The sequence below is a fragment of the Cygnus atratus genome, chromosome 3 (assembly GCF_013377495.2).
Source record: "Cygnus atratus isolate AKBS03 ecotype Queensland, Australia chromosome 3, CAtr_DNAZoo_HiC_assembly, whole genome shotgun sequence".
NCBI classification, from domain to species: domain Eukaryota; kingdom Metazoa; phylum Chordata; class Aves; order Anseriformes; family Anatidae; genus Cygnus; species Cygnus atratus.
This window is the reverse complement of record NC_066364.1, coordinates 11,507,997-11,534,512: the sequence shown is the minus strand read 5'-3', so window position 1 is coordinate 11,534,512 and position 26,516 is coordinate 11,507,997. Positions and strand designations below refer to the sequence as shown.

Genomic DNA, 26,516 nt, shown 5'->3' with positions numbered 1-26,516 from the left:
GGCTGAAAGCAGTCAGTTCTGGTTCTACCTATCTCAGAGAGGGAAGAGGCAGAGAGATACTGATCACATAACTTCATTTTGCATAGGAAATTATACTCAAATCTCTACACAGACAAATGACAATGTTCTGTAAAGCCAGCTTTATTATAGTAGGAAAACAATATAGAAAAATAAAGTGTTCCTGTAAACACAATATCAAATAAGCTAACATTTCACTGGAGACCCGTAGAAGCTGAAACTTCACGGTAACAAAACTACTGAATACATATCTACCAAGGAAACACCAACACGTAACAACATATAGGCAAACTGTGGTTTTGGTAATTTCAGAAATAAACAGTAAGGGCTATATATGCAGTATGGTTTTTTTCTTTTAAATAATCCATTAGCAACTTTTTAGAAAAAATATAACTGCTCTGTCTCTGTTTCAGACTATAAAACCAGTACAAATCTTTCCCTAATATCAAAAACAGTGTTGTATCCAAACAGGTAAACAAACAAACAAACAAACAAAAAACTAAACTGCTTTAGAGTGCTATTAAAATAACTCTATTAAAAACTGAACAATATTAAAAATATTTCCTCTAAAGGTTGTTCTAGCCAGAAGTCAAATCTTTCAACAAAGTGCTTATAGTACACAAATAGAGGTTTTCAGAAAGAGCTATTGGTATATTAGAGGCTGGCTGAGTTAAGAACCTTATCTTTGATGGTGCCATCCAGTCACGCAGATTTTTGGTATTTCTGAGCAATGCCATAGGGAACGTGTGCAGCTATGGTGCCTAATTTCTGTGCTCCTTCGATGTGAAACATCTGGTCATCAAAGAAAATGTGAGGACGTATTTTCACCAGGATCGGTCCTTTAGGAGCTCCTGCTAAGAACAGCGCCTCATCAATCTCCAGACCCCAGCTACGAAGAGTCTTCAGGACTCGGGCTCCAGAGCTTGCTGCACTTCTGGCTGTGACCAGAAAGGTCCTTATTGGACAATTTAATCGTTCATTTTTTGCGTAGAACTTCTTCTGGAGTTTCCCTAGGTCTTCCAGAAAGCCTTTCAAAGGACCCTGAGTACAAAATACCAGAAGCATAGTAAATATTTTCCCACAGTTCTCAAAGTCATCCCTGTGCTTTCTTCCAGATTGCCAGTTACAAACAAAATTCCTTCCTTAATGCTATTGTAAATATAGCAATCTCTGTATGAACTATTTCTAAGTGGGTCTACACACACTAGGAATTGGAAAAAAGTTAAAGCTATAATCCTACATGGTGTGATCAGTAGGAAACTGATTCTCATTACTTACAAGATCTCTATAATATAAAGCTTACAAGATCTCTTACATTATAAAGTTAAAATTACAGTCGTTAATACTATGTTCTTTGAAAGCACTGAACTCATTTTCCTATGATCCACAAGGTGCAATCACTTGCCTGTACAAAACCCAACAGCAGACCTAATTACACGTCACCAAAGTCATTACAGATTAATGACAACATTACACCCTGATTAAAAGTAGTAAATAATATTTAGTTTCAACTTGCAATATATTGCACTGTCCAGTACTTTCAATAGATCAAGCTTTTATTTTTGATTTATACCATTGTTAACAATAGTAGTGATGGCATTTTATTTGAAGCTAATTTAAAAATATTTTTGGTTTTTAGACAAATGTCATAGTTCTACTTAAGAATAAGCAAAATATCACTCCGCTTCAGCAACCTGAGTATTCCAGTTTTTGAAATTAATATTACCTATGCAACGTGATTAAAAAAATCAAGGAAATCAGTAGCAATCTTTCCTTTTTATAATGAATATAATTAGAATATAACTGTAAGCCACTGTCTCATATATGCAGTTTTTCTCAGTGAAGTGAGAGATCTGGTGAAAGGACTGCCTTACTGGCCTCTTTTGTGTCAAACACGCATTTTAAAGATTATCCTTGAAAAAGGAAGTAAATAGGGCAATGAAATGATAATTCAGCTTCCACAATGATTAATGCATACACACTGGGGAAACTGGAGAAAGACAGCAGTAATGAGAATTTAAAAAAATGTTTTGAAAACTCTTTGATTTAAGAAGTACAAACCTGTGCAAGAGGCTTATTCTCATTCAGCTGTTCGTGTTCAAAAAATTTATCTAATCCTTGTTCTTTGACAATCTGTTCCGATTCATCAGAAAAGAGAACTGCATCCCCGTCGAATGCCACCCTCAGCTGTGTATCCGAATAAGCAACATCCTTGTTGGCAGTGAACATGGTAGCTGATGCGATGCCTGAAAGTGTATCAGAGAACTTCAGTTGGCATGTCCTGCAAAGTCATTCATAAAGTGACCAGTAGTTTAGTTCTAACAGTTTATTTGTGGTGACCTTTTAACACAGGGAGCAGAAACCATCCCTGAAATTACTTCGTAATGGCTTTTCTCTAACACATCTGCATGGAAGCTGTCCTATTGGCATAGCTTCTTAGACATGCTTATTTCCAGTTCCGTGTAACACACAAACCTGGTCCCCAAGGTGTACTACAAATGAGACAAAGCATGAAATTCCAATGAGACTGTAAAGTCAAACTATTTTGTTTTTTTGCTTGTAGAACACAGAACTTAGCTTTTGTAACTCCTATCAAACAGATGACTCAACTCAAACAGATGTTGAAAAGGGAGCGGCAAGCCGGTGCACAGAGGAATTCACTTCCTGTATGATGGCAGCATGGGAGGAGACAGAAAGGTGTGACAGAGGTAGAGGCTGATCAAGTTATCATTATCAGCAAGCTGAAAGGCCAGAGGGGAAAACTGCAGAGAAATAACCTGATGTTATCTGATTAGGTACAAAGTTTGTGGCATGCACAGCAGTGAAATTCTGATTTGATGAAGCAGCACTACTTTCTGTGAAAGACACACCATGACTAGATTTGTTTTTAACAAGCCCAGCTGAAAGAGAACAAAAAAAGGACAATTCAAACCTGCTTCTATAGCTTCTTGCACTTTTTCAGAGTCTGCTGAGAGGTATAGATTGGTAAGATACGCAGTCAGGTAACCAATAGGGCTTTTTCCTCCTGTCATGCAGAAGCGTTCAATTGTTAAGCCTGAAACAAGAACAGCACAACAAGGTGTGACTCCACCTTGACACTACAAACCTGGAAAATGAAGATGTAAAGAACAACACTAGCCTACAACTGACAGTAAGCTTAAAAAAGACAATCTTGTTCACTGCAATTTCAACAAGTTACACAACTTAAACTGACTACAATAGATTAGTCCTTCCTCCCTGAGAATTTCATACAAAAATCCCTCTGTGACAGCAGAGGGGATTCACTTCTATGACAGCAGAGGGGATATCTCACTTACTATGACACACAAAAATAAATATAATCTCCTAAGGAATGGGTGTCTATATCAAAGAAGTTGCTTTTACTAAAGTCCGAACAGGATAAACAAAATCACTGCATTTCATTATATAACCACAGGCAGTTCTACGTATTTATTTTACATACCGTAGTGATTAATGCTGTTTATAAGCCTCACTCCCACTTGGGCATGGTTATTAGTCATCAGAACAATATCAAATCTTTCTTCATCATCAGGGTATAGCTCAAGAAGCCGGGCATTGACATGCTCCAGTGCCTGCAGGGTAGAAATGTGGAAGTCAATAGACAAGTGGAATGTGCCTTCCTTCTTAATCGCTGTGGGTTTAGTGATAGGACTGTCTTGAAGGAGAATGAGAAATATCTGAATGTTTAACTTGCTGAACTTGTTTCATTTCTTTCTGCTCTGTTGCTCCCAGCAACTGTTTGCCTGGGCTTATTTGAAGGGAAGCAACTAAGTTTCTTTTGCTGAAAGTTACAGAATTTAACTTTATAACAGAAATCCTTTTTCTTGGGACACCATGATAATCTGGAATATATTTATGCACTGTTGAACATTTTTCAGAATACAGGTTAATATTTGTGTAATTTTTATTTTTTTTAAGCTTAAGATGTTGGACTTAAATTTGTTCTATCTAATCTCCCTTTGAATTGTTTTTGTTTTGTTTTGGATACCAAATATTTTTTTCCCAGGACCAGAAAAGGTCTCTTTTTCAGAAATGTTCATGTTTCCTACTCATGTTGCTTAATAAATTTAATAAAACATTGCTGGTGAATGGTTGTATCCAGAGATTTTCTTGTCCACTTAAAGATTGTTGCTGTGAAATTGAGGAGAAGGTACAAAGGGATTTGTATGTGCAACTGCTTGTTTCTCATGAACAAATGTGAATTTGGGACACATACTTATGCAAAGATTTCACTGACACAGCTCAGGTGTCAGACTGTCCTTAACAAACAAGTACCAAATCATATCCTGTCAAGCATGATTTCCTTGGAGATTTCTTACTGAATTACTGAATGAGACAGGTTTTGATTCATTTGAGATCTCTTTTAAGCTAATAGACCAACACGCCATATTCACAGTCTGGCATTCTTCTTATTTCCTTGACCTTCCACCTGGTCGTCTCTCTGTATCCATCTTGTCTCAACTTATATTTAGAATCGTATCCTTTTGGAGTAAGAATTGCTTTTTGCTCTAGGTTTACAGACCTCTACTTTGGGAGCTGGCCCTTGAATGGAATTCCTTGGGATTACGGCAATAAAGTCAACAATGAATCATCAAATGAATCCAAGACAGGCTGTTTTTCATTAAGGTGCTTTAAAAAGCCAGACCAGTTGTTAAGAATTAAAATGTAGATTTTATAATTAAATTCTGGGAATCTCACTTTAAAAAGCAAGGCTATGTCATGTGGGACTTGGCTTAGGAGAACCCTGAGTGAGAGCCTGGTATAAAACCTAGGAAAAAATCTCAGTATCTGGTCACAAACCCTTTGCATCACTTTTTTTTCCTTTTGTTACTCTCTTCTAATACTCTAGCACACTGAGAATTTATTCAAGTATTACAGATTAAGGGGGAGTGGAAGAGAGGAATGCCATTTTTTGTCCAAGTGCCTGTACAGTTCCCAGCCCAAGGAGATCCTGGCCTGTGATAAGGGTTCTTAAGTGCTACAACTTGAGATATAATGTCTTTAAGTTAGTATCTTAAAGATCTCAGCAAAGGAATCCAAACAAAAAAGATACTATTTCTGTAGGTTTTCTTTGTCTCCAAGTAGAAAGAAGCATCCAACAAACTTGCACTTCTCTTTTTTTTTTTCAAATCAGTCCCACTAAAAACATAAACATATTTCTCAAAATCATACATATTTTGATTTTTTTTCATTTTTGCTAAGCCAACTTGCTTTCCATGCTGGAGGCTGTTTGCCTTGGACATTTCTCTTATCTTGTGCAATGAAAGCAAAATATTCTATTTCACCTGTGCTTAAACCTCGACTCCCAACTGGGGGTCTATTGCTTTTGCTGGTCCTCAAGAAAAATTTCCAGGATGAGAAAGAATAATAGAATGGTTTGGGTTGGAAAGGACCTTAAAGACTAGTTCCAACTCCCCTGCCATGGGCAGGGACACCTCCCACCAGACCAGGGTGCTCAAAGCCCCATCCAGTCTGTCCTTGAACACATCCAGGGATGGGTCATCCACAGCTTCTCTGGGCAACCTGTGCCAGTGCCTCACCACCCTCACAGTAAAGAATTTCTTCCTTATACCTAATCTAAACCTACCTTCTTTTAGTTTAAAACGATTCCCCCTTGTTCTATCACTACACCCCCTGACAGAGTTCCTCCCCAGCTTTCCTATAGGCTCCCTTTAGGTAGAGGAAGGCTGCTACAAGGTCTCTCGGGAGGCTTCTGTCCTCCAGGCTGAACAACCCCAACTCCCTCAGCCTGTCTTCCTAGGAGAGGTGCTCCAGCCCTCTGATCATGCTTGTGGCCTCCTCTGGACTCACTCCAACAGTTCAATATCCTTCTTATGTTGGGGGCCCCAGACCAAAATGCAGTGCCCTAGGTGGGGTCTCACGAGAAGAAAGCAAGGAAAAAATTAAAGCTGACAAAAAAAAAATCAATCATTTCTGAATATAGTAAATTGTTTCCTGTTGAGCCAACACTGTCTTTAATCATAGCTGTAAGTGGGACAAAAAAGTGAAATTGAAATTAGGAAGTAAGGGGGTTGTGGTGGTTTTAGTTTAGTTTTGTTTTGTTTTTTTTTTGTTTTGTTTTTCTCTTTCCTTTTTAGGGGAAAAGGTTGCAAAATCCTTAAAACCATTTTGGGGCCTGTCTTAACTGAAAATGATCTTAAAAGGGAGGGGACACGCCGGGGGATGCTGCGGGAGGAGGGCAGTGAGCAGTGCTACGGGCGCCCGCAGTGTCCGGCTGCTGCGCTGCGCTGAGGATGCTGATTTCGGGCTCCCCGTCCAAGGCAAGTTCACCGCTAGGGGAACGTTTCCCAGGGGCAGGATTAACCCCATCCTAGGAAGGCTCTGGGCTCCTCCTCTTCCCGAAATTCGGCCTCGAAGCATCCTCAGCGCCCCTCCCGAGCCTGCCGGCGTACCTTGACGAAGTGGAAAGCCGGTCCGGGCTTGAGGGTGACGTTCTCGTTTTGCTGCTGGTACTCCACGTACTTCTCCACCCCTTGCTCCTCGTAGATCCGACGCTCCTCCACCAGGTCGAAGAGAGCTCGGGACGACACGGCCACGGTGATGGCGTGCTGGGGCTTGGGCTGCCGAGCGAGAAGAGGGTAGTGCCGGCACCCCCAGACCCGGCACCCCAGCTTCGTCCTCCCCCCAAACCCCGGCACCCCCACAAGCCCCGGCACCCCCCCTAAATCCTGGCATCACCACCCCACAGCCCTGGCACCCCCCCAAGCACTGGCATCCCCCCCAAGCCCCGGCAGCTTCCTAAAAGCCCAGGCACCCCCCTAAAGCCCCGGCACCCCTCTAGCCCCATGTGCCCCCCAAAGCTCCCGTGTCCCCTCCCCAAGCCCCGTCCTCCTCCCTCCAAGGCCCGGCATCCCCCCTTCCAGCCTCGGCATCCCCCTCCAAGTCCTGGCATCCCTCCCACCAAAAAAAAGCCCCTTCATCACCCCTCCAGCCCCGTCATACCCCCCCTAAGCCCCGTCCTCCCCACCCTAAGCCTCGTCCTCCCCCCCCTTCCAGTCCCGTCCAAGCCCTCTCCAGCCCTACCCCCAGCCCTACCCCCTCCCCAGTCCCCATCCCTCCCGCTCTCACCGGCCGGGGTCTTTTGGAGACCAGGTTGTCGTAGAACGCCTTGGCCGCCGCCCAGTCCCTCTCGGCCTCCTGCAGCCGGGCCTCCTGCAGCCCGGCCTCCTCCTCCTCCGGCCCGGAGCCGCTCATGGCTCCCGGGGTCGGGGCAGCGCCGAGCGGGCGCGGCCGGAGCCCAGGACCGGGAAGCGGCGGAGGCCGCTCCGCCCCGCTCGGGCAGGGGGAAGGAGGCCGGGCTGTGGCTTTCCCTTTCGCTCTGTGTCGGGCACGGCCCGGCCCTCCCCCGGCACGGCCCGGCACGGCACGGCCCAGCAGCACCCGCCCCGTGGGTCAGCAGGGCCACGACATCTCGCCTCATCGCGCCCTCCCTGCCCCACGCTGCAAGATGCTGTCAGGAGCCAGCCTCCAATACCCACAGCGCTCTCAGATTTATTATTTCGATGCGGTGGTTTAATTGCTTTAACATCATCAGCAGGAAATTTCTAGATTTCTTAAAAAACATAACAACAATGTTGCTGGGCTTCAAAATGGGGTGGTTGGCGATGGCCTGGGGTCATCTGTTACATACAACGAGGCTGAAAATTCCTCTTAAAAACAGTAATTTTATTTTTTTTTTTAGTGTTTAGGTCAAATTCAGTGTGCACAATGAACTGCTATTCAGGCAGGTGGATTGGGTGGTCCTAAAAACCAGAATCCCACACAAGGGTACTTACATAATATAGGCTGCTTATCTAATACATACCTCTAAAATGTTTCTGGCTTGTCTGAACCACAGCTAAATCCCCCAAACTGAGGAGCTGAAGGTGATAACGGGAAATGAGGAAGGAAGCGGTTTTTCTCCTGAGTTTGTATGGGGTCTGGCTCAGCACACCCACAGTCTTTGCTGCTGCTCGTAGCCAGTGACTCGGTGTCTGTACATCCCACAGCACATGTAAGCACTATTTGGAGGACTTGTAATATTTTGAAGGGAGACCCTAAATATTGCTTCTGACCCTGACTGTTGCATAATCTTCAGCAAATTACATCACGTCCTTCTGCCTCCATGCATTCTCCAAAAGGCATAATTATTTCTGCTACTTTTTTTTTTTTTTTTTTTTTAATGTGGTTTCCCAGTGAAAGGAGGCTTATGTGATTATACCATCTGTCCGTCATTCCCTAGTGATGTCCAGTTCCAAATGAATTTGACGGAAGGATTAAGATCTCAGATTTAAATTCCTAAAACATTTAATGACCATCAACAGCATCATGTGATTTGTTGCCCTACTGTTGGAAAAGGCTGTACTGCAAAGGCAACGTATTTATCTCCTTGTTCTTCTACTATATAATAGCAAATTAATACTCCCTGTTTGCCTTCTCCAAATCATTGCCCTGCTGAGCAGGGAGGGTTCTGGAAGCAGGGAAGTGCTGAGCTCTGGATGTAAGATGGGAAATGGGACTTGACCAAAGTGGTGAAAGGGGGGCTAAACATGTGAGGTGCATGGACAGTACCTGAGAGTAACACATTAGGAGGACAGATGTGAAGAGAGGAGTTAGGATTATTTTAAGTGGTTATTGTCATGGCACAATGTAAAAGGCATAACAAATCTGAACGAATCTGGTTTTAGTGGCTCTGCTATTGATAGATAGATTGTTTTCATTGAATTTTGATCCTGGATGCTTCACTTTTGTATCTGTACTCAGAGCTGTAGTGTGACATATGCTGCTGAAAACACCTGCTCCCCTTCCTGCAGTCAAGACAGACATTTCCCTGCTTGCAATGCTTACATGAGCAGCTGCAAGCCTGTGATCAGGCTGAGTAGCTAGGAGAGAAGCTAAAAAAAGGGATTCAATACACAGGCTGGCCTCAGTCACCACCAATGCCCCGCTCAAACATTTCACCTAAGATGATCTCTAGGAAAATTCTATCCATGCATTTATTACTGGTTAAATACTGCGTGTGGGTGAATTGCTTGGGGGAAGAGAACAGGAGGAATCAGAAACAGTTCTCTGCTGGGTACAAAGCAGCACTGTCATCTCTGCTTCAACCCGTGGCAGTGCATTTCCCAGAGCAGCGCCCAGGCTGAATGCTTATGCTGTGTTCCCCAGCTCCCTGCACGTACTCAGGAGCAAGATCGGGGCTCCTCAAACACATTCTTTGGTTTATTTTTGCTCCCCCTGCCAAGGGAAAAAAAAAAAGTCATCACTCAAGCAATGAAGACTCCTTTGCAATACATCCGAAAATGTAAAAGATGGTAACTTGGTTCTGGGCCCAAGCAGTGCTGTTGAAGTGCTGCTGCTGAAAGCAATGCTATGCTAACATAAATATTTTGCTCTCCGGACCCACACGGTATCTCTACATAGCACTCAACTGTGTGAACATATGCACTGAACTGAGATGGCTCTGTTCTGTTCTCTGCTGCTTGCTGCTGACATACCCTCCATTTCCTCTTCTGCTGGAGATTGTGAATTTAAGGCCCAACATGAAAGCCTTCCAGCTTCAGCACCTTATAAATGAAGTCTTGACTTTCCAAATGCAGAATGTAGCAGCCTTATCTACATCTAAAAAATGTGGTAATGCCCATGGAGTTCCAGTAAAGAGTTATGTGTTGCTTTTACTAAATCTCCTGGGGAGTCTGAGAATAGGAATGGATTCAAAATTGAATGACTTTGTGGTTTCTGAGCTAAACTAGAAAGGGAAAGAATTTTCTGCTATCACCCATTAATTTGTAAAGTCGTAGGGCATTTGTATTAAAACAAACAAAAAAGAATGTCTGGTGCTGTCTTTGTATGCACTTTTTTTTTTTTTTTTCCCCCAAGAACTGTACAGCAAATGTAAGCCATGTATATACCCTGGTCTGTTATAAATAGCAGCATTTTTAAAAGTTTTCCTGCCTGAGCAGCGTATACCTTTCCAATATTAAGATCAACCACTGAGTAAGATTTCAAGAAGGAGCTCGAAGTGCATAATTAATGAAAAGTATGTGTGTTGTTGTTGTTGTTTGGTTGTTTTGTTGTTGTTGTTGTTGTTTGTTTGTGGTTTTTGTTGTTGTTGTTGTTTTGTATTTATTTGTTTTATACCTACTTATATCTGGAAGAATGTGAAAAATTTCCAAATAGTTAAAAGACTGAGATCAAAATCAAGAAAGTACTCACAATAGAAGGATTTTTTCTCCCTTTAGATATATAGATGCTAACGTGTATTGTGCATGATTATATCGTAGACATTTGGTCTCTGGGGCCTAATCCAGAGTCATGTCGGGGTCACTTCAAGCTGTGATTGCACTGACCTTTCCTTCATGTATGCATTCTGGTTTTTCATGCTCAGACCCCAAGACCTGCGTGTAGGGTGTTCCCAGAAGGAAAGGACATGAGGAGGGCTTTGATCTAGGTCAGCCTACCGTGGTAAAATGTGTGGCAACACTGTCACATTACGTCTGACCTGCCAGATAAATAATTTGGAAAATCCTTCTGCTCGTAGATAATATAATTACTTTTAATGTAATTGTAGAATTCACAACCTAATTTTATGAAAGTTATCCCTTTATATTAACAATTAGTTGTTTTCTGTTTCCTACAAATTCTCAGTATGGATGTCAGACTGCCTGCCTCATGTTGATCAAACTTAGTCTAACACAGGCAGAAATGACAAAAAGCAGTTGGTCTGTGTCAAAGATTTGTATGGCAAAGCTGCATCATGCCTTGGAGACATTTATTTGTGTACACCAAAGAAATCTTCCCATTCCATCAAAATACTTACTTTCCTTTTTCATCTCATGATGTTTTCTGGTGCATCTAGCAGTTGTGCAGGCCATTTCAGCAGTGGTTTCCATTTTCTCTCTTCTCCTACCTTTCCATTTCTCTAGGTTCATGAAGTGAAACAGGAATGCAGAAATATATGGCATCACACTGTAAGCTATGGCAGCTGCCATCTGTCTTCCTGGCTTTGCTTTACTGCTGGCCTTTCTGTACTAATCCATTCATTTGCAACAGCAACATAAATCGCGTAGAGATAGAGATCTTATATTATTCTAAGGTGATCTATTCCACCTCCATCACTCGTTCCATGTGACAGGTTAGGTGACAACCAAAGCTCAATCCAGCACAAGTACAGAGGTTTGCTAAGGGGATGCATAAGACTCACTGACCCATGATCTCTTTTCTCTACGCAATCCTGTTTAATTATTGCAATGGGAGTTTCATTTCTCCTATTACTGACATTTTCTATTCCTTATTTTTGTAGGGATGAATCAGCAGCCAAGCAGTGTCTTTAGCTTTCTGGACATTTCTTCTGTGTACAGAGTTTTGTATAAATTTTTCTAGGAAAAGATAATCTATAATATATTTATATGACTGAATTGACTTCCTAACTCTTCTGAGATGAACAAAAAATTATGAGCTTACTTTCCCCCAAGGCAGGCTCATCACAAAATTACAAGGTTTCGAAAAGGAATCAAGAAGAATTCTGAAATTCAGAAAAATATTATCCTTACCAGGATGTTAAATAAAAACGTGAGAAAAGAGTGTCTTAGCTCCAGGACTGAATATGCCTACCCTGGCTAGTTGTTTGTCACAGGAAGAATTTAGAAGCATTCAGTGACTTTTCTTACAATATGGCAGGAGCCCAGCTTCAAGTAATCCTAGCTGTCTTGCCAAAAGGAGGAGGAATAAGACAAGAATACAGTCTTGCTGAAAGTCCATGGTCAGAAAATGCTCAAAAAAGGTGAATATGCTATCATAAAATAATTATATCAGTGGTTTTTGTTTGTTTTGTTTTGTTTTTCAGTTAACTTAGAAAAGAAACTAATAAAACTATACTTCTGCATTAAAAAACAACAACACAACTACCATCACTGACAACAACAGCAATAATAACAGGTTTAGATTGTCAGTTTGCACTGACATATGTCAGTTTGCACTGATGGACTTTGCACTACTGGAGTTATTCTGTAGGCACTTAGTACAGTAAGATTGTGTTTCCTGCTGAAACAGAAGAATTTTTGCATTACAAAACAACCATAAATTACATAGAAGGTGGATATGTTATACATGCAAATCCCATGGGGTTCCTCGTTCCTGCTGAGTAAAAAGTAGAATATCCCTCCAAATTTAAATTCAGCTCTGTCTTCAGCTCTGACAATTGTTTAAATGGTTTTCTATTATGCACCAATTATCTCCTTGATAAGAGAAATAAATGGAGGCTCCAGCCAAGCAAACAGCACCACACAGGGACAAGTCTGGGCATGACAGAGACCTAAATGCTGAAACCCTATCGATTCATTTTTCCATAACAAAACAAGTTAAACTATTCTGAGATTCACTCAGGTAATTAAATGTTCTATTTTTCATTAAAGACCCAATGATTTAGCTATTTAGTCATATTAGTTTCCATGAGAGTTCAAGTTAAGTATTCAATTAGGTTATATTATTTAATGAGAAAATCATATTGTAAAAGACTCCTAGTTCATATTTTCATGTGCTTATACAAAACCACCAAAGATATCTCACTCAATCCCTGTTGTGCTTTGCTCATTATATTTAACCCCAAAATAAAGAGCGAGACAGAGAACAAACAGGACTGTTAGAAATGTTTCTCCTGCCCCCTTGGTGGCATACATAGAAAAGCCATCCAAGTAAAGTGTGGTTTCCCACCCATTTCCTGAACAAAACAAAGTCTCAAACGAAGTGCGTGCTCGAGTGCCTCAGATGGAGGAGACTGCACTGATGCGATGACTGAATGGTACCACGGGCTTTGTGTAGCAGTAGCAGTGGAAACACAGAGCCATCAGAGCGAAAACACCCACAGATTGCATTATGGCACTGGCTGTCTTTCATAAATACGTTGGGAAAAACAGATCCACTGCTTTGCTAAAACAGAACATCTGCCTTTCCTCTTTACATATATAGAAAGTCTCACTCTGCTCTGCCCCCATGGTGTAACTCACAAATAATGGGATCTACGTAGCAGGCTGGGAGACAAGATTTTTTATGTGCATAGCCAGCCCCCCTTTTACTGCCTTTGAGGACAAAGCCTTGCATTTGAGGATAAAAATAAATATATATATATATTAATAATAATAAAAGAAAACTTTCTAAGCATTCTTGGGCAACAAAGGGTAGGAGTATAGCCAGAAAAAAAGCACAAATTGCTCCAAGTGGTATGGAATGGTGTGGTTACAGCTATTAATAAGGGAGGCAAACTTTAATTGTAGTTAGTGTGCTTTTGACTGTGGAGAGCTACCATCCAGTTCCAAGAAGAGGATTGCAAGTGATTAGTGTAGCACTCCTAAGGGGAAAAGAGGAGCCAGAGGTATACATACAGGAGGTGATTTAGGGCTTCTCTAAGTTATGGCTTCAAACATGTCAGCAACCTGCACACGATGTGCCTGTTACTTAAGTTACAGTGTGACTCTCGTTTGCAGGGAATGTGTATTCCATTTACGGTTCAGGTCCCCTCCCTCCTTTTGGCAAGTTAAGCATCTGGGAGAAAGTGAATCAGGACTAAAAGTGATGATAATGTGTTATTGTTTGTGTTATGCTAGTTACCAAGAGCCTCAGAAAGCACTGGGGAGCTGTTGTGTTTGATCCTGTAGGAACACACAGGAAGGTGCTCCCCATATGACATCCCTCCTCCCCTCTCGAGTCGTTTCAGTAGAAGCAAGATGATTTTTGCAGACATCTCCAAGCTCAAGCATCAAGTGTGAGGCTTGCACAGTTGCCCTTCTCCTCATGCCTTCCCATAGCCAGGCTGATGTTTCAGGCATTTGCAAAGCAGTGCCTCAATCCTTCTGCACGTGGCCCACGCATGTCCAAGAAAACTGTGTTGACCTGGTTAATGTGGCCACTAATGGGAATTGCCTGGCATGGGGGCATCAGACATTGGTGAATTTGTGGGACTAACCTGCAGCCAAAGGTGAGACCCACACTCAGAGCTCCTTGCATTATGCTCCTCCTTTTGTCATGTGGCTTAAAATGTTCCTCAGACACGTACATCTGTTCACAACCCAGTACAGCACTATTCATGCATCAAGGTAGGAAATACTCCAGTGGTCTGCTTTCAGTTCCCTTGAATGCACCTTTCAAGTTGTATTATTTACATCAAAGTCATGTTTATATTTCTCTGTTTTCAATATTTTTCTTGAGGGCATGGAAAGACAGCAATAAGAGAAGTAATGACAAGAATAGCAACAACAGTAATAATATGAAAGCAAGGTTTCCAGAAGGAGGATTTTACAATATATAATACCATAAGCGTCAACATCAGAAAACCAAACCCTCATTTTACATGCTGCTATAAAATCACAGAACGAAAAGGTAAACTCAGAGGGTTTTCAGTAGGCCTTGCATCATATTACTGGGTTATATCTGAGTTATATTATCAACCTCAGCTCCTGACTTTGGAAAAAAAAACATAAACTGCTTGTCTTCCTTGCATTGTAATTTCCTTCTGGTACAGAAGTTTTCAGGTTAGATGCAGTCATTATGGGCTTCCTCTGTGAGAGAGAGGTATGTGCAGAAGGCAGTTCATTCCACTGAAGGCTTCACTTGCACCCTGGAGATGCTCCTTTCTTTCATACAGAAAGATAGGAAGGGTTGTTGGTGTTTTTAAGCTTGTTGAATCACTGTGGAATAGGAATGAAAGGAACATTAGGAGACGCTCAGACTGATAGCCTGTACATGTGCAGAGAGCAGAGCTCTGACAGTACCCAATGACCTCTTCCCTGGTGACAGTGCCTACCACTGCCTGCGTTTGGTGTTAATTAAATCACATTGAGTGTCCTTGTGACCTGAAGTCATGTTCCTTCACTCTGTCCCACCTGCTCGCAGAAGCTGAAAAAATTATTGTAAATAATGCATGATGCCAACATTGCAACTGCCAAGTCAGAAGGCTGAGCTGGTCCTGAACTCACCTCTCATCAGCACTACTGCAATAACCACTACCAGGCACTAGTCACAAAATTCAGGCTGAAAATCTGGTGCCTGTCTAAATTTAAGTTTGTGTAACAAAATATTGTCACATAGTGCATGGAGAGTAGAAAAAGAAGCAAAGAACAGATTACCTGAGACTATTTCCTTGAATTCACATTATCTAAGAGCCTACCAACGTATATTTTAAAACCAATTAGATTTCTTTTGTTCTCTGTTGACGTGAGAAAACTGTTAAAAAGACTTATTCAGACATATTTTCTCCACTTTCCAACTAGAGAAAGAACTGTGTCTCAAAAAACTGTCACTAAGCATTAAAAAGGAATAAAAAATTTGAGCTCCTTCTAAGCCTTGACTTCTGTGTCTCTTGGTATATACTCGTTGCATTTCAGCCACCTTTGCTAATTGTCTTTATTTCTTTATTAACAGCTTTGTTAACCAATGAGATGACGGATTTCTTTCTTTCTTAACTTAATGATCTTGTACCATTAAATTTCATCTCATTTTGCTGACTTCTCAAAACCAGAAAAGACTGAGGTCATTAACAAAAAATAAATAAGATCAGAGTAATGAATGACTCAGGAGTAATTACCAGCAGCCAATGAGTTTCTCTATGTCCCATGTAGTTATTTCTTCTCCACACTAATATAAGAAAATGATTCAGTAATAATTCATAAAATATATTGTCAAATCACATAACCAAAATAAATTTTTCCACACACCTTCAAGAAAATTAGTTTTAAAGTACTTCCTCTGTATAAAAATAAGATATTAATGAAAGAATATTTATTCTTGCATGACCTGCCTCTGTTAAACTATTTCACATTTTATTCTACATCTGTTTCCATGGATGTATTTTTTCCTTCCTTCTAGTTCTGACTTAAAGCCTTGAATGCCACTTAGGATCTTCAATTTATTTTCAGCTGTCTCAATTAATAATTGTCTGATAAAAAGCTATCTATATCTATCACTGTAGATATTGCTTATTTAATATCCTCACCATTTATACCAATCAAGTAAAAATAACATTGTTTCTTATCCATCCAGATGTGTGATGAAATCTGTTGTTTATCATATCCAGAAGTAATTAGCACTTATCGTTACTGGTACCATTTGTTCTCCAGTCTATCCATTCATTTCTGCCATATCACAGAGTTCCTAGTGATATTTATATCTCTAATAATATCACATATATTTGGATATGGTATTTCTCTCTGCCTTCTCTAATCAGTGTTATAGTTTTCCTCCTTATGCATGAACTTCTTTCACATGACATCTTTAAATTAAAGTCTAGGGTCAAAATTCTGTCCTTCCTGCTGGTAGTGAGATATCTTCAACATAAGAATTTCACCCTTCCAGCAATTGGCTTCTCTGTCCTGGAATAGGCTCAACTGAGCCATAGCAGACTGCCAGTGACAAGGTTTGCAAACAGCCCCCAAAGAAATGAAATCTTTAACTCTTAATAGACTGCTTAAGAAATGGAAAGTGGCCCAGGAAAACTGTGTTTGTTCTGTTGGCTACAAAATCTTTTGAAAGGGAAAAGTTGTATATCCAAACAATAGATTTCTTCTGGTCCTGTAAAAATTGTCCAAGATAGAAACCTCTGTATAAGCCCCCCAGATCTCCAATTCAGCTAACTTCATCAAGTTATTCCTTTTCATAAGTCATGAACATCACAAAAGTATCACTAAGAAGGGGTAAAACAAACACGCAAAAAACGCTACTGTGTTTTGTTGTAGTTTCTGTCACCATAATAGCTTCCACATAGTGAAAAAGCATTGGTCAAAAGTCCCTTGATACTCTAGAATAGATTTCCTGTTTTATTTATTTATTTATTTATTTATATTAATTAATTTATTTATTTTTTTTTATTCTGTGGTTTGCAGCATGTTTGCAGGAGGTTTTGGGGAATTTGGGTGTGAATGGAATACAGTCAGTACAGATCACATCTTCAGTGAATTCTTGCTTACTCAAGTATATCTCTCTTGAGCATGTGTAAACTTATTTTCCAAAGTCTCATAACTTGGTAATTTTATTTTATTTTATTTTATTTTGTTTTATTTTATTTTATTACTATTATTGGAAGTATGGCAAAAGTTACTTGAAAATATTAATTTGAGCCAAACAGCATATTATTCCCAAACTGCATTCTAGGAGGCAGATGAACAAATTGCTGAAAAAACTTTTCTCAGTCCAGGGTGAATTTACAATAATAATAATAATAAAATGTTGCAAAGAATTAATGTTTGGCAAAGTGGAAAATATTAGTCAGCTTAAGCTATAGATTTTAATACATACTCTGCCAACACTGTATTCATTCCAAAATGGGAGAACTCTGTGCAGTTGAGTAAAAAGCTGTGAAATAACTGGTAACCACATTCTTGGGTTTTATTTAGTGCCAAGAAAAAGACTCTAAAGAGCAGACCATGCACTGCATATGATTCTGATGAAAAGCTAAAGAAGGTAAGTAGTCAAATAAATTGAAGCACAAAAACATAGATAAAATGAGTTTTTCAGAAGGCTTGGATGCTAGTTTCATAATATGTGCCAGTAAATTTAGATGTCATTGTGAAAAGGTAGGAAAACAACAACCATAAATTTTGGTATACCTACCATTCTGATATCTTACAAAAACCAATAAACTATAATAGGTGCAAGTTCTTCTAAAAGACAACCTGAGGCATATTTTGTGAGATGGTCTCATGGCATGTTGCAGCAGTAAACTTCCAATCCTGTTACCAGGTTCAAAAGACCTCTTGCTATTTCAATCTACATAATTATATTGAGGTGATCAGTAGCTTCAGCTAGTTTAAAAAAAAAAAAAAAGTCACCTTGCATCATAATAGGCTTTTCCAATTTTTAATTTGTTTGTTTTGTTTTTAACAAACAAAAAAGAAAAAAAAAAACTAGCTCAGATGCACCTGAAATGATACAACAGCTTTTAATTTTTGAAATAGGGTCTCAGGTCAGCATCAAATTTTATTTTTCCTAGCAAATAAGCTGCCCCGTACAGTTCATAACTTTCTTGAGGGTCTGTGAATGAAGTCCTTTACTTAGCACAAAATGTTGATAATCTGCTTGCATAGGATCCTCTCAATTTTCCTCTAAAACACAAGAGGTGCTCAAAGTCTCCATTTCTCTCATCAGCTGCCTTGGGCACTCCAACTCTGAAGCACCCATGTGCTAGCAGCTCCTCATCCTGCATTGCCTCCAAGATGACTTCCAGGACTTCCAGGACACACGATTCCAGCTTTTCTGATTGCAATGTAGTAGCTGCTCTCAGTTTTTAAGGATGCCAGATGTGTTCCAGCTAATGTGTTTGCAATGAGTAAAGAACACTTCTGTTGCTCAATCTCCTTCTCAGTTCAGGTGAGAATGAAGCTCTTCCTCACTCTTGCCTTTGGATTATGACCTTATGGAAAATGAATGAAAAGATACCTAAGACCTTTTAAAGTATGGTAGTATGGTGGTTTTTCTGTTGTTGGTGTTGTTTTTTTTGTTTTTGTTTTTGTTTTTACCAGCCACTGCTGTAATAATAATTATATAATGTTTTCTGTTTCAAATTTCCTGTCAGTGACTTTTCTATTGTTCTAGGACTTATGAGGCCTTTTACCTTGTATTTATTTTTAAAGGTCACAATATAATTTAGGGGAAAAAAAATAAGCAAAAATATTTATATTATAATACAATAAATGTGTAAAAGATGCAATGTGTGATATCAATCATGATGATGAGGTGAAAGATGATTGTTTTCCTATTAAAAAATGTAGTCTTAGAAAATACAAATAAATCTATTAAGGAAGGTTAAAAATGTTTGCTTATACTCAGAAAAAAGAAAAAAAAAAAGGAATGCACATGCTGGAACACTAAAGTAGAATTTTGTCTTTGAGGATGTTCCTACCCATTCTTTTAAAAATGTAGATGTATGAAATAGTTGGAAAATAATTGTGAAATGAAGGCAAGCTAATGAGAGTAGTCTAAGAGCAGAGCTGAATGCAAGTCTGCAAGGCTATGGCCACGTGAAATAATTTGAGAGAACGATCTTGCAGCTGGTGCTTACAGGAAGAGAGAGGAAACAAAAACCTTCATAAACCTGTCCATTAATAAATGCTCTTGTAGCACATGACATACTGCACGAACTATGCTGCTTCTGCTTACATTGACAGAGTGGTAAAGCCCAAGCCAAACTGTTTGGACATGCTCTATTTTCTGATGATTACATATTTTACTACTGATTGCCACAGCAATACCCATTTACTGTTAGTTGCTAAAAAAGACTTTGACTCTACTCATCTATGCATGCTGGAATCAAGGCTTTTGGGCAGAAGACTTCTGCATTCTGGTCTCTAGAAACACATTTGCCTATGTGGCTTCAGTTGTTAATAATATCATGGTCAATATGGAGCAAGTTAATTTATTGTTAGTGATATCTCCATCTTCCATTTAGCAAAAGTAACTTCAGACTCTTTGACATATCTTCCCTCTCCCAACATGTCCAGTAACTTCTACTCAGTATTTACTCCTGGAAAAATATTATGGAGATAACAAAGTGGTTTTATGTGACTTTTTGCCATATTTCTCCCTAATCTTCTGACAATGAAATATATAATCTGTTTTCCACTTCAACAGAAACATTTTTTTCTAACAGGGTGTTTTACTCCTCCGTAACATGGAGATGATCAGAGTTCTGGCAGGGCAGTGGACTGTCCAAGTGCCAGCAGGGAAGCTCCAACCTGATAGCAGGCTCAAAACTTCTGGCCTAATGGATGATGGTGGTGCCAGCATGTGTGTCTTCTGGGAGATAGGAATGTTGATCTCACGCAGCGTCAGGATTTCTTTCCCTTTACAGCGGCTGCACAGAGCGGCAGCAGTGGCATTGATTCCAGCTGTTGCCGCCCTGCTGCACGCCAAGACAGATAAACTGAGGGTGTTCTTAGCACCTCCTCTATGAGGTAGTTAGATAAACACATGAAACATAAGGAGATATTAAAGAGTAGATTATAATCCATTTTCAGGAAACAGCATTTTCTCCAGCAAAAGAGACTGAACTTTATCAAAGGGAAAACTTCTCCTGGAGGACTTGCCAAAGTAAATCTCTTTGATGCAAACGGTTTAAGCAAAGACATTCACCTTAATCTACTGTGTGGTGACCCGGTCTTCTGATACAAAGAATAATTATGGGTGTTTTCAGAATTGCTGTGGTCTGCAAATCCTCCAAATCTAAAATGAGTACTTAGTGTTCCCACTTCACCACTTGGATCCTGGTCACCTACATTTCTTTTAAATTTAGTAACGCCTAATGTCTTTAGATGTTGTTACTCAGAAGGACTTCACTGCCTTTTGAAAGACAGATTTAAAAAAATGCCAGTGTTCATTAACCAGTTTCTTTCAGCTTTACATTTATTATTGTGCCTGTGCTAAAAGGAATAACATCTAATAAACTGAATGACCTACAAATAACTTGCCCAATGGGCAGAACAAAATGGAGTGAAAAAGATGACTGTTTAGCTGTTGAAATTAGTATTTTCATGCAGATTGATGTTTGTGCCAGTTTGCCATCCTGGACGCTTTCAGTTTAGTTTATTTGTGTTACACTAGTAGTGACAATGTAGTTAAATATAGCCTCTGAAAACAGGATCTCTGCTTGTTTCATTTGCATTCTACTGTTCTTTCATTAAACATTTCTTCATCTTTGCAGAGCCAAATTCTTACAATAATAAATCAGAGACACCTAAGTTTCTTGCCAAGTCAAATATCTACAGTTTCTGGCAATTATGTAATTTCCAGATTTGCTACAATGGCTCTTGCTGATAAGTCAATTGTCATAAAAAGAAATGTTCCAGACCAATCTTTATTAGGGTGTCCTTCACTGATCTGTGTAAAATAATCTCCCTCCTGCCCCACTTTCTTTTAGAAAAGAGAAACATAATTACAGTTTTTTCCCTTGCTTTGAATGACTCTTCATCATAACAATTTATATCTGGAAAATGTCACAAGAAAATGTGAAAAAGGTAAGTTAAAACCAAAGAAATCAGGCACTGCTGTTATTAATAGAACAGCTCAAAAATGTTTCCCATGATGTGTTATAATGGCTCTGTCTTATAATAAAATTTAACAGTGATGTATTTCCCTTGTTCTCAAGTTGATTTTGTATTAGAAGTCCAGACAAAAGTAATTTGTAGCAAAGGTCCCTGATCCAATGTCTGTATATGGAAAAGACTCAAAGGACTTCATGCCCATTTAAAAGCCCTTTAAAATGATTAATGGCTAAATGCATTACAAATTATCAAGTATTTCACACGGACAAAACAGAAAATTTGTTCTGAGTTTTGGCCAAATTTCTCTTCCTTAGTATTTAGGTTAAAATATCACACTAACAGTAATTGTGAGCACTCATTCAAAGTGGTGATGAAGTAAGTGGTGATAATTAAAAAAAAGCCAATCATTTTTTTTTTGCCTGTTTTTGCTTCTTATTATAAGTGTTTTATATTTAAAAGACTTCTTGCAATCCTCATTGTCACCAGGCCTGCAAAGCGTTCTCTGAGCGCTTCATCATTTTGAAGGCAAATGAGTAAGAACAAAATGAAATCCCAGGACTTAGCTGTAAGTTCCCAATTTCTGGTCATACCTGGAAGTGATTCTGGCACCAGTTTTGAAAAAGAAGCCTGTCCCTTTCTTCACTTAAAACCTAATGATTTATTTTCCAGCTCTCATTGTAGTTTCTTCTTAAGTAAAAATGCAAAGCTGGGATATATAGAAATGGGGCGCATCCTGGCCGGTAGAGTTGGTAAATCTCATTCCCCATGGTTCAATTGAAATAAAGTTCAAAAATATTATTATAACAAGTAGAAATGTGCACTCCTAATACGAAACAAACAAACAAACATACAAAACCCACGAATCCATGTCTTTCAGTACTTGTCAAAGAAAGAAAACACTTCATACATTTGCATCCCTTGTAACTACCTTGTTTGTCCCCGGTGGCATTTTGGACTCCTCGGTGTTGGTAATGGCCACACAGCAAAGCAGAGATACCGCCACATGACACAAGTTCAAACACAGCAGTTCATTCATTCTTGCAGTGATGCTGGCATCCCTAGAAGGCATGCTTGGGCATCACTCACATTACCTCCGAAAAGCTCCCTCTTTTATCAGCAGCCGGCACTCAGGGAACTGGCAGAGTGCCTTTGAGGGATCTGCTGGCTGCCACCTCTGCTTGAACTACCATGTAGGAACACCCCACACCCAGTCCAAAACCTGTTGACAGCTAATATATCAAATTAGAATAATTATTACATATATTTAATGACAGTATATTTACACAATTTTATTAGGTCATATACTTTATGCAGGGAGCTATAAAGAACTGCTAGCTGTTAACAAATGTGTGAAACCACTGATCTTATATGTAAGTTCATCGCTATTATTATTATTATTTTTATTATTATTATTATTATTATTATTTTCATTATTATTATTATTATTATTTTCATTATTATTATTGCAATTGCAAGAATTTTGAAATACACATGGGAAAAGCAAATAGAACTAAAATGTCTGCCATCCTAGAAACATTGTGGGGGTCATAACACAGAAGAGACTAATCAATCATGCACAAGACATGGCCAGCCTGTGAAACATCACAGAAAAAAAAAAATGGACCTCTGTATGTCTGTTTATCCATTAACATATTATTTTCCAGTTTCTGTCTCTTTCTACAAAACACTGTTTTTTCCTCCATACACGTTGTGCCTTGATACTGTGCATATAACTCAACAACTGTTCTGAAGTTTGGCAGGTTTCCAGCTGCCCTTGTGTCATCTTTATGAAATTTGAAAACATTAGGGTTGTACATAATATCTTTGGAAGTGATGATATGATTCATTATTCTGCAGCTCTCATTAGCTGCATGGGTCTAAGAAATTTGTTTCATGGGCAAACTCAAATGTTTAGTGGTTTGTCCAGGGGCAATGTTAGTGTCAAAATTAAAACTGCTGACCTCTCTCTTCCATCTCTTTCCTGCCCTCTCCTTATAAGCATTTTGACTGCAATAAATAAATAAATAATGATTTTTGATTCTAGGTATTTATAGACTTAAGGAGAAGTCTCAGCCAGTAGAATAAATCCTAATGCTCATTCAAACTCATTCCAGTGTTAATATTTTAGGGAGTATGTGAAATGACAATCCTGTCCAGTACTTTTACAATACCATTGCCAACAAAGTATTACCAAATCACAAGACGGTTGAGTTTGGAAGGGACCTCTGAAGGTCATCTGCTCCAACTCCATGTTGACAACACCATCAAGCTTCGCTGTCCATTATAAACATGGGCTCAGTGGGCTTTCAGGAAGGATGGCACTAAGGCTTAACCTCTCACCCTCCAGCTGATCTCACTTTTGTGGAGTCAGGGACATTTCTCTTGTGCTTAACATCCATGCTGGCATCTTCTATACTGTCTGGGTTTCCTGGAAGCCTTTTTCAGCACCACTCTTGCTAGGATGCTAGGCTAGACAGGTAACTCTAAGCTAGTAAATAATACTGGGGGAAGGGCTCAGGTACCATCCGTTGACTGCAGTGTGTGTTAGTTTCAGTGTGCTCCTGGGCATGATGGAACGACACTAGGCAGGGCCCTTCCCAACTGTGCCCAAGCCTGCTGTGGGGATTTAATGTGGCAGATGTGGCACACACTAAGCTATTTCCACACAGTCATTCTATTCTGGGAGACAGGAGATTTTATCCTTGTAGGAATGAGTTGGAGAGTCAAGAGTCCATAGTCTCTCTTTTTTTTTTTTTTTTTTTTTGAGACTATCCAAAAAAAGGACAGTCTAAAACAATTTTTTTTTTTTTTTGTTATAGATATGCCACAAGATCCCACTGAAGGTTAGTCTCCTCTGTTTTAGTGTTGTGCTTGGGAAAGAGAGGAAAACACCTGGCTGGTGGAAAGGAATACAGTACATGGGCCCTCTTCAGCTTATCCCACTTCCAGGAGCTGGAGCAGAGAAGTTCAAGCAGTCTTATCTGTACTCTGAGACAGCAACCAAGGCAGGAACAGAGAGATCACATAGGGACTAGGAGCAGGACAAAAAATTAGCAGAGTGAATACAGGAAGTCTATTAACATCTAATAATTCTGGCACTGTTTGGAACAGGGAATATTTAAGACCATTTCCATGGTATTAGTGCATCTCCCATCACTTTATTCAAGTATTAAAATATGGATTATAGCTAACACTAAAATTGCCTGCATGAGACCCAAGAGACCCTTTGCACTTTGGTGAATTACAGGAATGCTTTCAGAGAACTAGATTCATTGATGCAAATAGGGGAAATCTACTCTTAAATTTATGGCTAACACCATAATACAAGCTAGATCTGAGGGTCTTCCCCCCGCCCCCCCCCCCCCCTTTTGTGTAAAACTATATATCTACAGTTATCCTAGCAAGTAAAAACATTGGTTTGCTGAACAGTTATCTTTTGGGTCGATGGAACTGACATAAAATATCTCAGCAAAAGCACTCTCACAGTTGCAGCAGAGCCAATATCTTACAGCTGTGACTACGCTAGGAGAGCTGCCATCACTATAGTAGTAAAAAAGAAACAGGCAGGAAATAGATTTCACATTCTGGCCAAATATAACAGTATGGAAAAATGTTTATGTCCTGCATCAGGACAAAGAAGTCAAAACCTAAAAACATCATGGGCTGTAAATTCAGAAGATACGATTTTGGTTCAGATCAGCTGTAACATTTTGTTTTGGCAATTTGGAAATGTTTTGGTTGCTTTTAATATATATTTTGTGATTTAATTTCCTTAAATTTCTCTATAAAAGGTAATTTTGGATCATAGAATTGTCATTTCTGGAGACAAAGTCTCAGTTACTTCAAAAGACATTTACAAATGCTTTTCAATCCTCTCTTGAGACCAATGTTTCCCCTTAAAAAATGTTGTATGAAGTAATCAATGTGTTCTAATTTGAAAAGTAGAATGAGAGTGTTCCTGACCACCTCACTGTAATGATAGCAATTTTCCTTGTAAATGAGGCTTGGAACAATTCATAAAAAATAGAATCACATATGTGGGTGCTGCAGGACTGGCAGTGATGGTTTTATATGTTTTGATAGTTTTGTATACTCTGTCTTCATTTACTGGAATTGATGGTTACTTTTTATTTTCTGACAGTGCTGTGATTCTTTCTGCTGTATTCACATACATCAATCAGCAGAGCTACTCCCACTACTTAATGATGATTTTATGATTAATGATGACTTCAGGTTTGAACTAGACAATTAAGTTATCCTAAATATTCAGAGAAGGAGTTTGAGAAGGTAGGGCAGGTTGGAAATAAAAACTGGAATGGAAGCTCTGAACAGTTTTGCAAAGTCATATGCACTCCTTTTTGTGTGGGGGTGTGTGTCTTACAACATTTAAGAAAAACACATCTGAAGAGATATTTTGGCAGAGATTACTGATTTATATTCATTTAGCTCTGGAGGTTGACATATTTTCTCATTAATACATGTGCAGAACACCCATAGATCTGTTCACAAGACATCCTCTGATGTTCACAGCAGAATTAATATTAGCTGAGCAAACTGCCATGCAATTAATAGGGGATAAATGATTAACAAATGTGATAAAAGCTGACCGTGGGCACAACAAACAGATCTTCTTAGGTTTCTTCCATGGTCAGTAAATAGTGGTGGGTTCTTATAGGTGATGACTCAACGCAGCAACTTCTCATAGAGGCTTCTGGGCTGAGCCAATATGATGGGAATGACTGGTCCTGCAGCAAACCTTGCAGGCTTGGTTCATGAGGCCCTGTGACCTCATTCTAACTCTGTGAGGCGAGAAGACAGTGTTATGTTTCATTAGCTTGTGCATCAGGATTTCTTTCCAAAGGAAATGCTTAGGTTCATATGTAGGGAGGCTATCACATAGCATTCCAGTTTGTTCACTGATGGAAAAAATTGTTGGACAAACTGCAGAGCATATCTTTACTGCTTTATGGATGCTGCTGGTATCAGGATTGCAAGGGGAGCCATGGAGTGCCCTCATGGTATTGCATAGTGACATCTTGCTTCCCAGGACCTCTAACTCCCTTCATCAGTGACAGAGGCAGTGTAGGAAAAATAACTACCTACTTCTGAAGTTAAGCTCTGCAATATCTCTTCCTTCAGAGTCTGAAAAACATAAGCCACAAACCAATTATTGTTTTTTTAACATCTGGAATGAAATCCAAGTACACTGAGCAAAATCTTACCTCTTAATTTTGACAGTGCATATCCTTTAAAATATGTTGTCTCCCAAAAAGAAATTATGGAATTGTTTGCTGATTCTTTTTTAATACCGGATTTAATGATGACTAGGTCAAAATAAACCTTCTCTGGGGACTGCATATATTTAAAACCATGACCAAGTCAGTGATGATCAAACTGTTTTGCCTGATCTGAAAATACCTCATTTTTTGTATCTATCTGTGAAATTCTTGGTTT

The 26,516-nt window shown here is 39.4% G+C and overlaps 1 protein-coding gene across 2 annotated transcripts; it reads right to left on the bottom strand.

The window, feature by feature from the left end:
• Positions 1–125: 125 nt before the first annotated feature.
• On the bottom strand, positions 126–7,405 carry NT5C1B (5'-nucleotidase, cytosolic IB). 2 transcript variants are annotated; one of them, XM_035562531.2, is made up of 6 exons: positions 7,129–7,405; positions 6,453–6,620; positions 3,482–3,611; positions 2,951–3,073; positions 2,080–2,264; positions 126–1,059 (listed from the first exon to the last, which is right to left on the bottom strand). In XM_035562531.2, the coding sequence occupies exons 1-6, from the start codon at positions 7,252–7,254 to the stop codon at positions 721–723; spliced, it is 1,071 nt and encodes a 356-aa protein (XP_035418424.1). In that variant the 5' UTR covers positions 7,255–7,405; the 3' UTR covers positions 126–720. The 2 variants fall into 2 exon arrangements, with proteins under 2 accessions (XP_035418424.1, XP_035418425.1); XM_035562532.2 differs by lacking the exons at positions 6,453–6,620; positions 7,129–7,405 and adding an exon at positions 5,093–5,297 and having other exon boundaries at positions 3,482–3,670.
• Between the last annotated feature and the right edge of the window lie 19,111 nt (positions 7,406–26,516).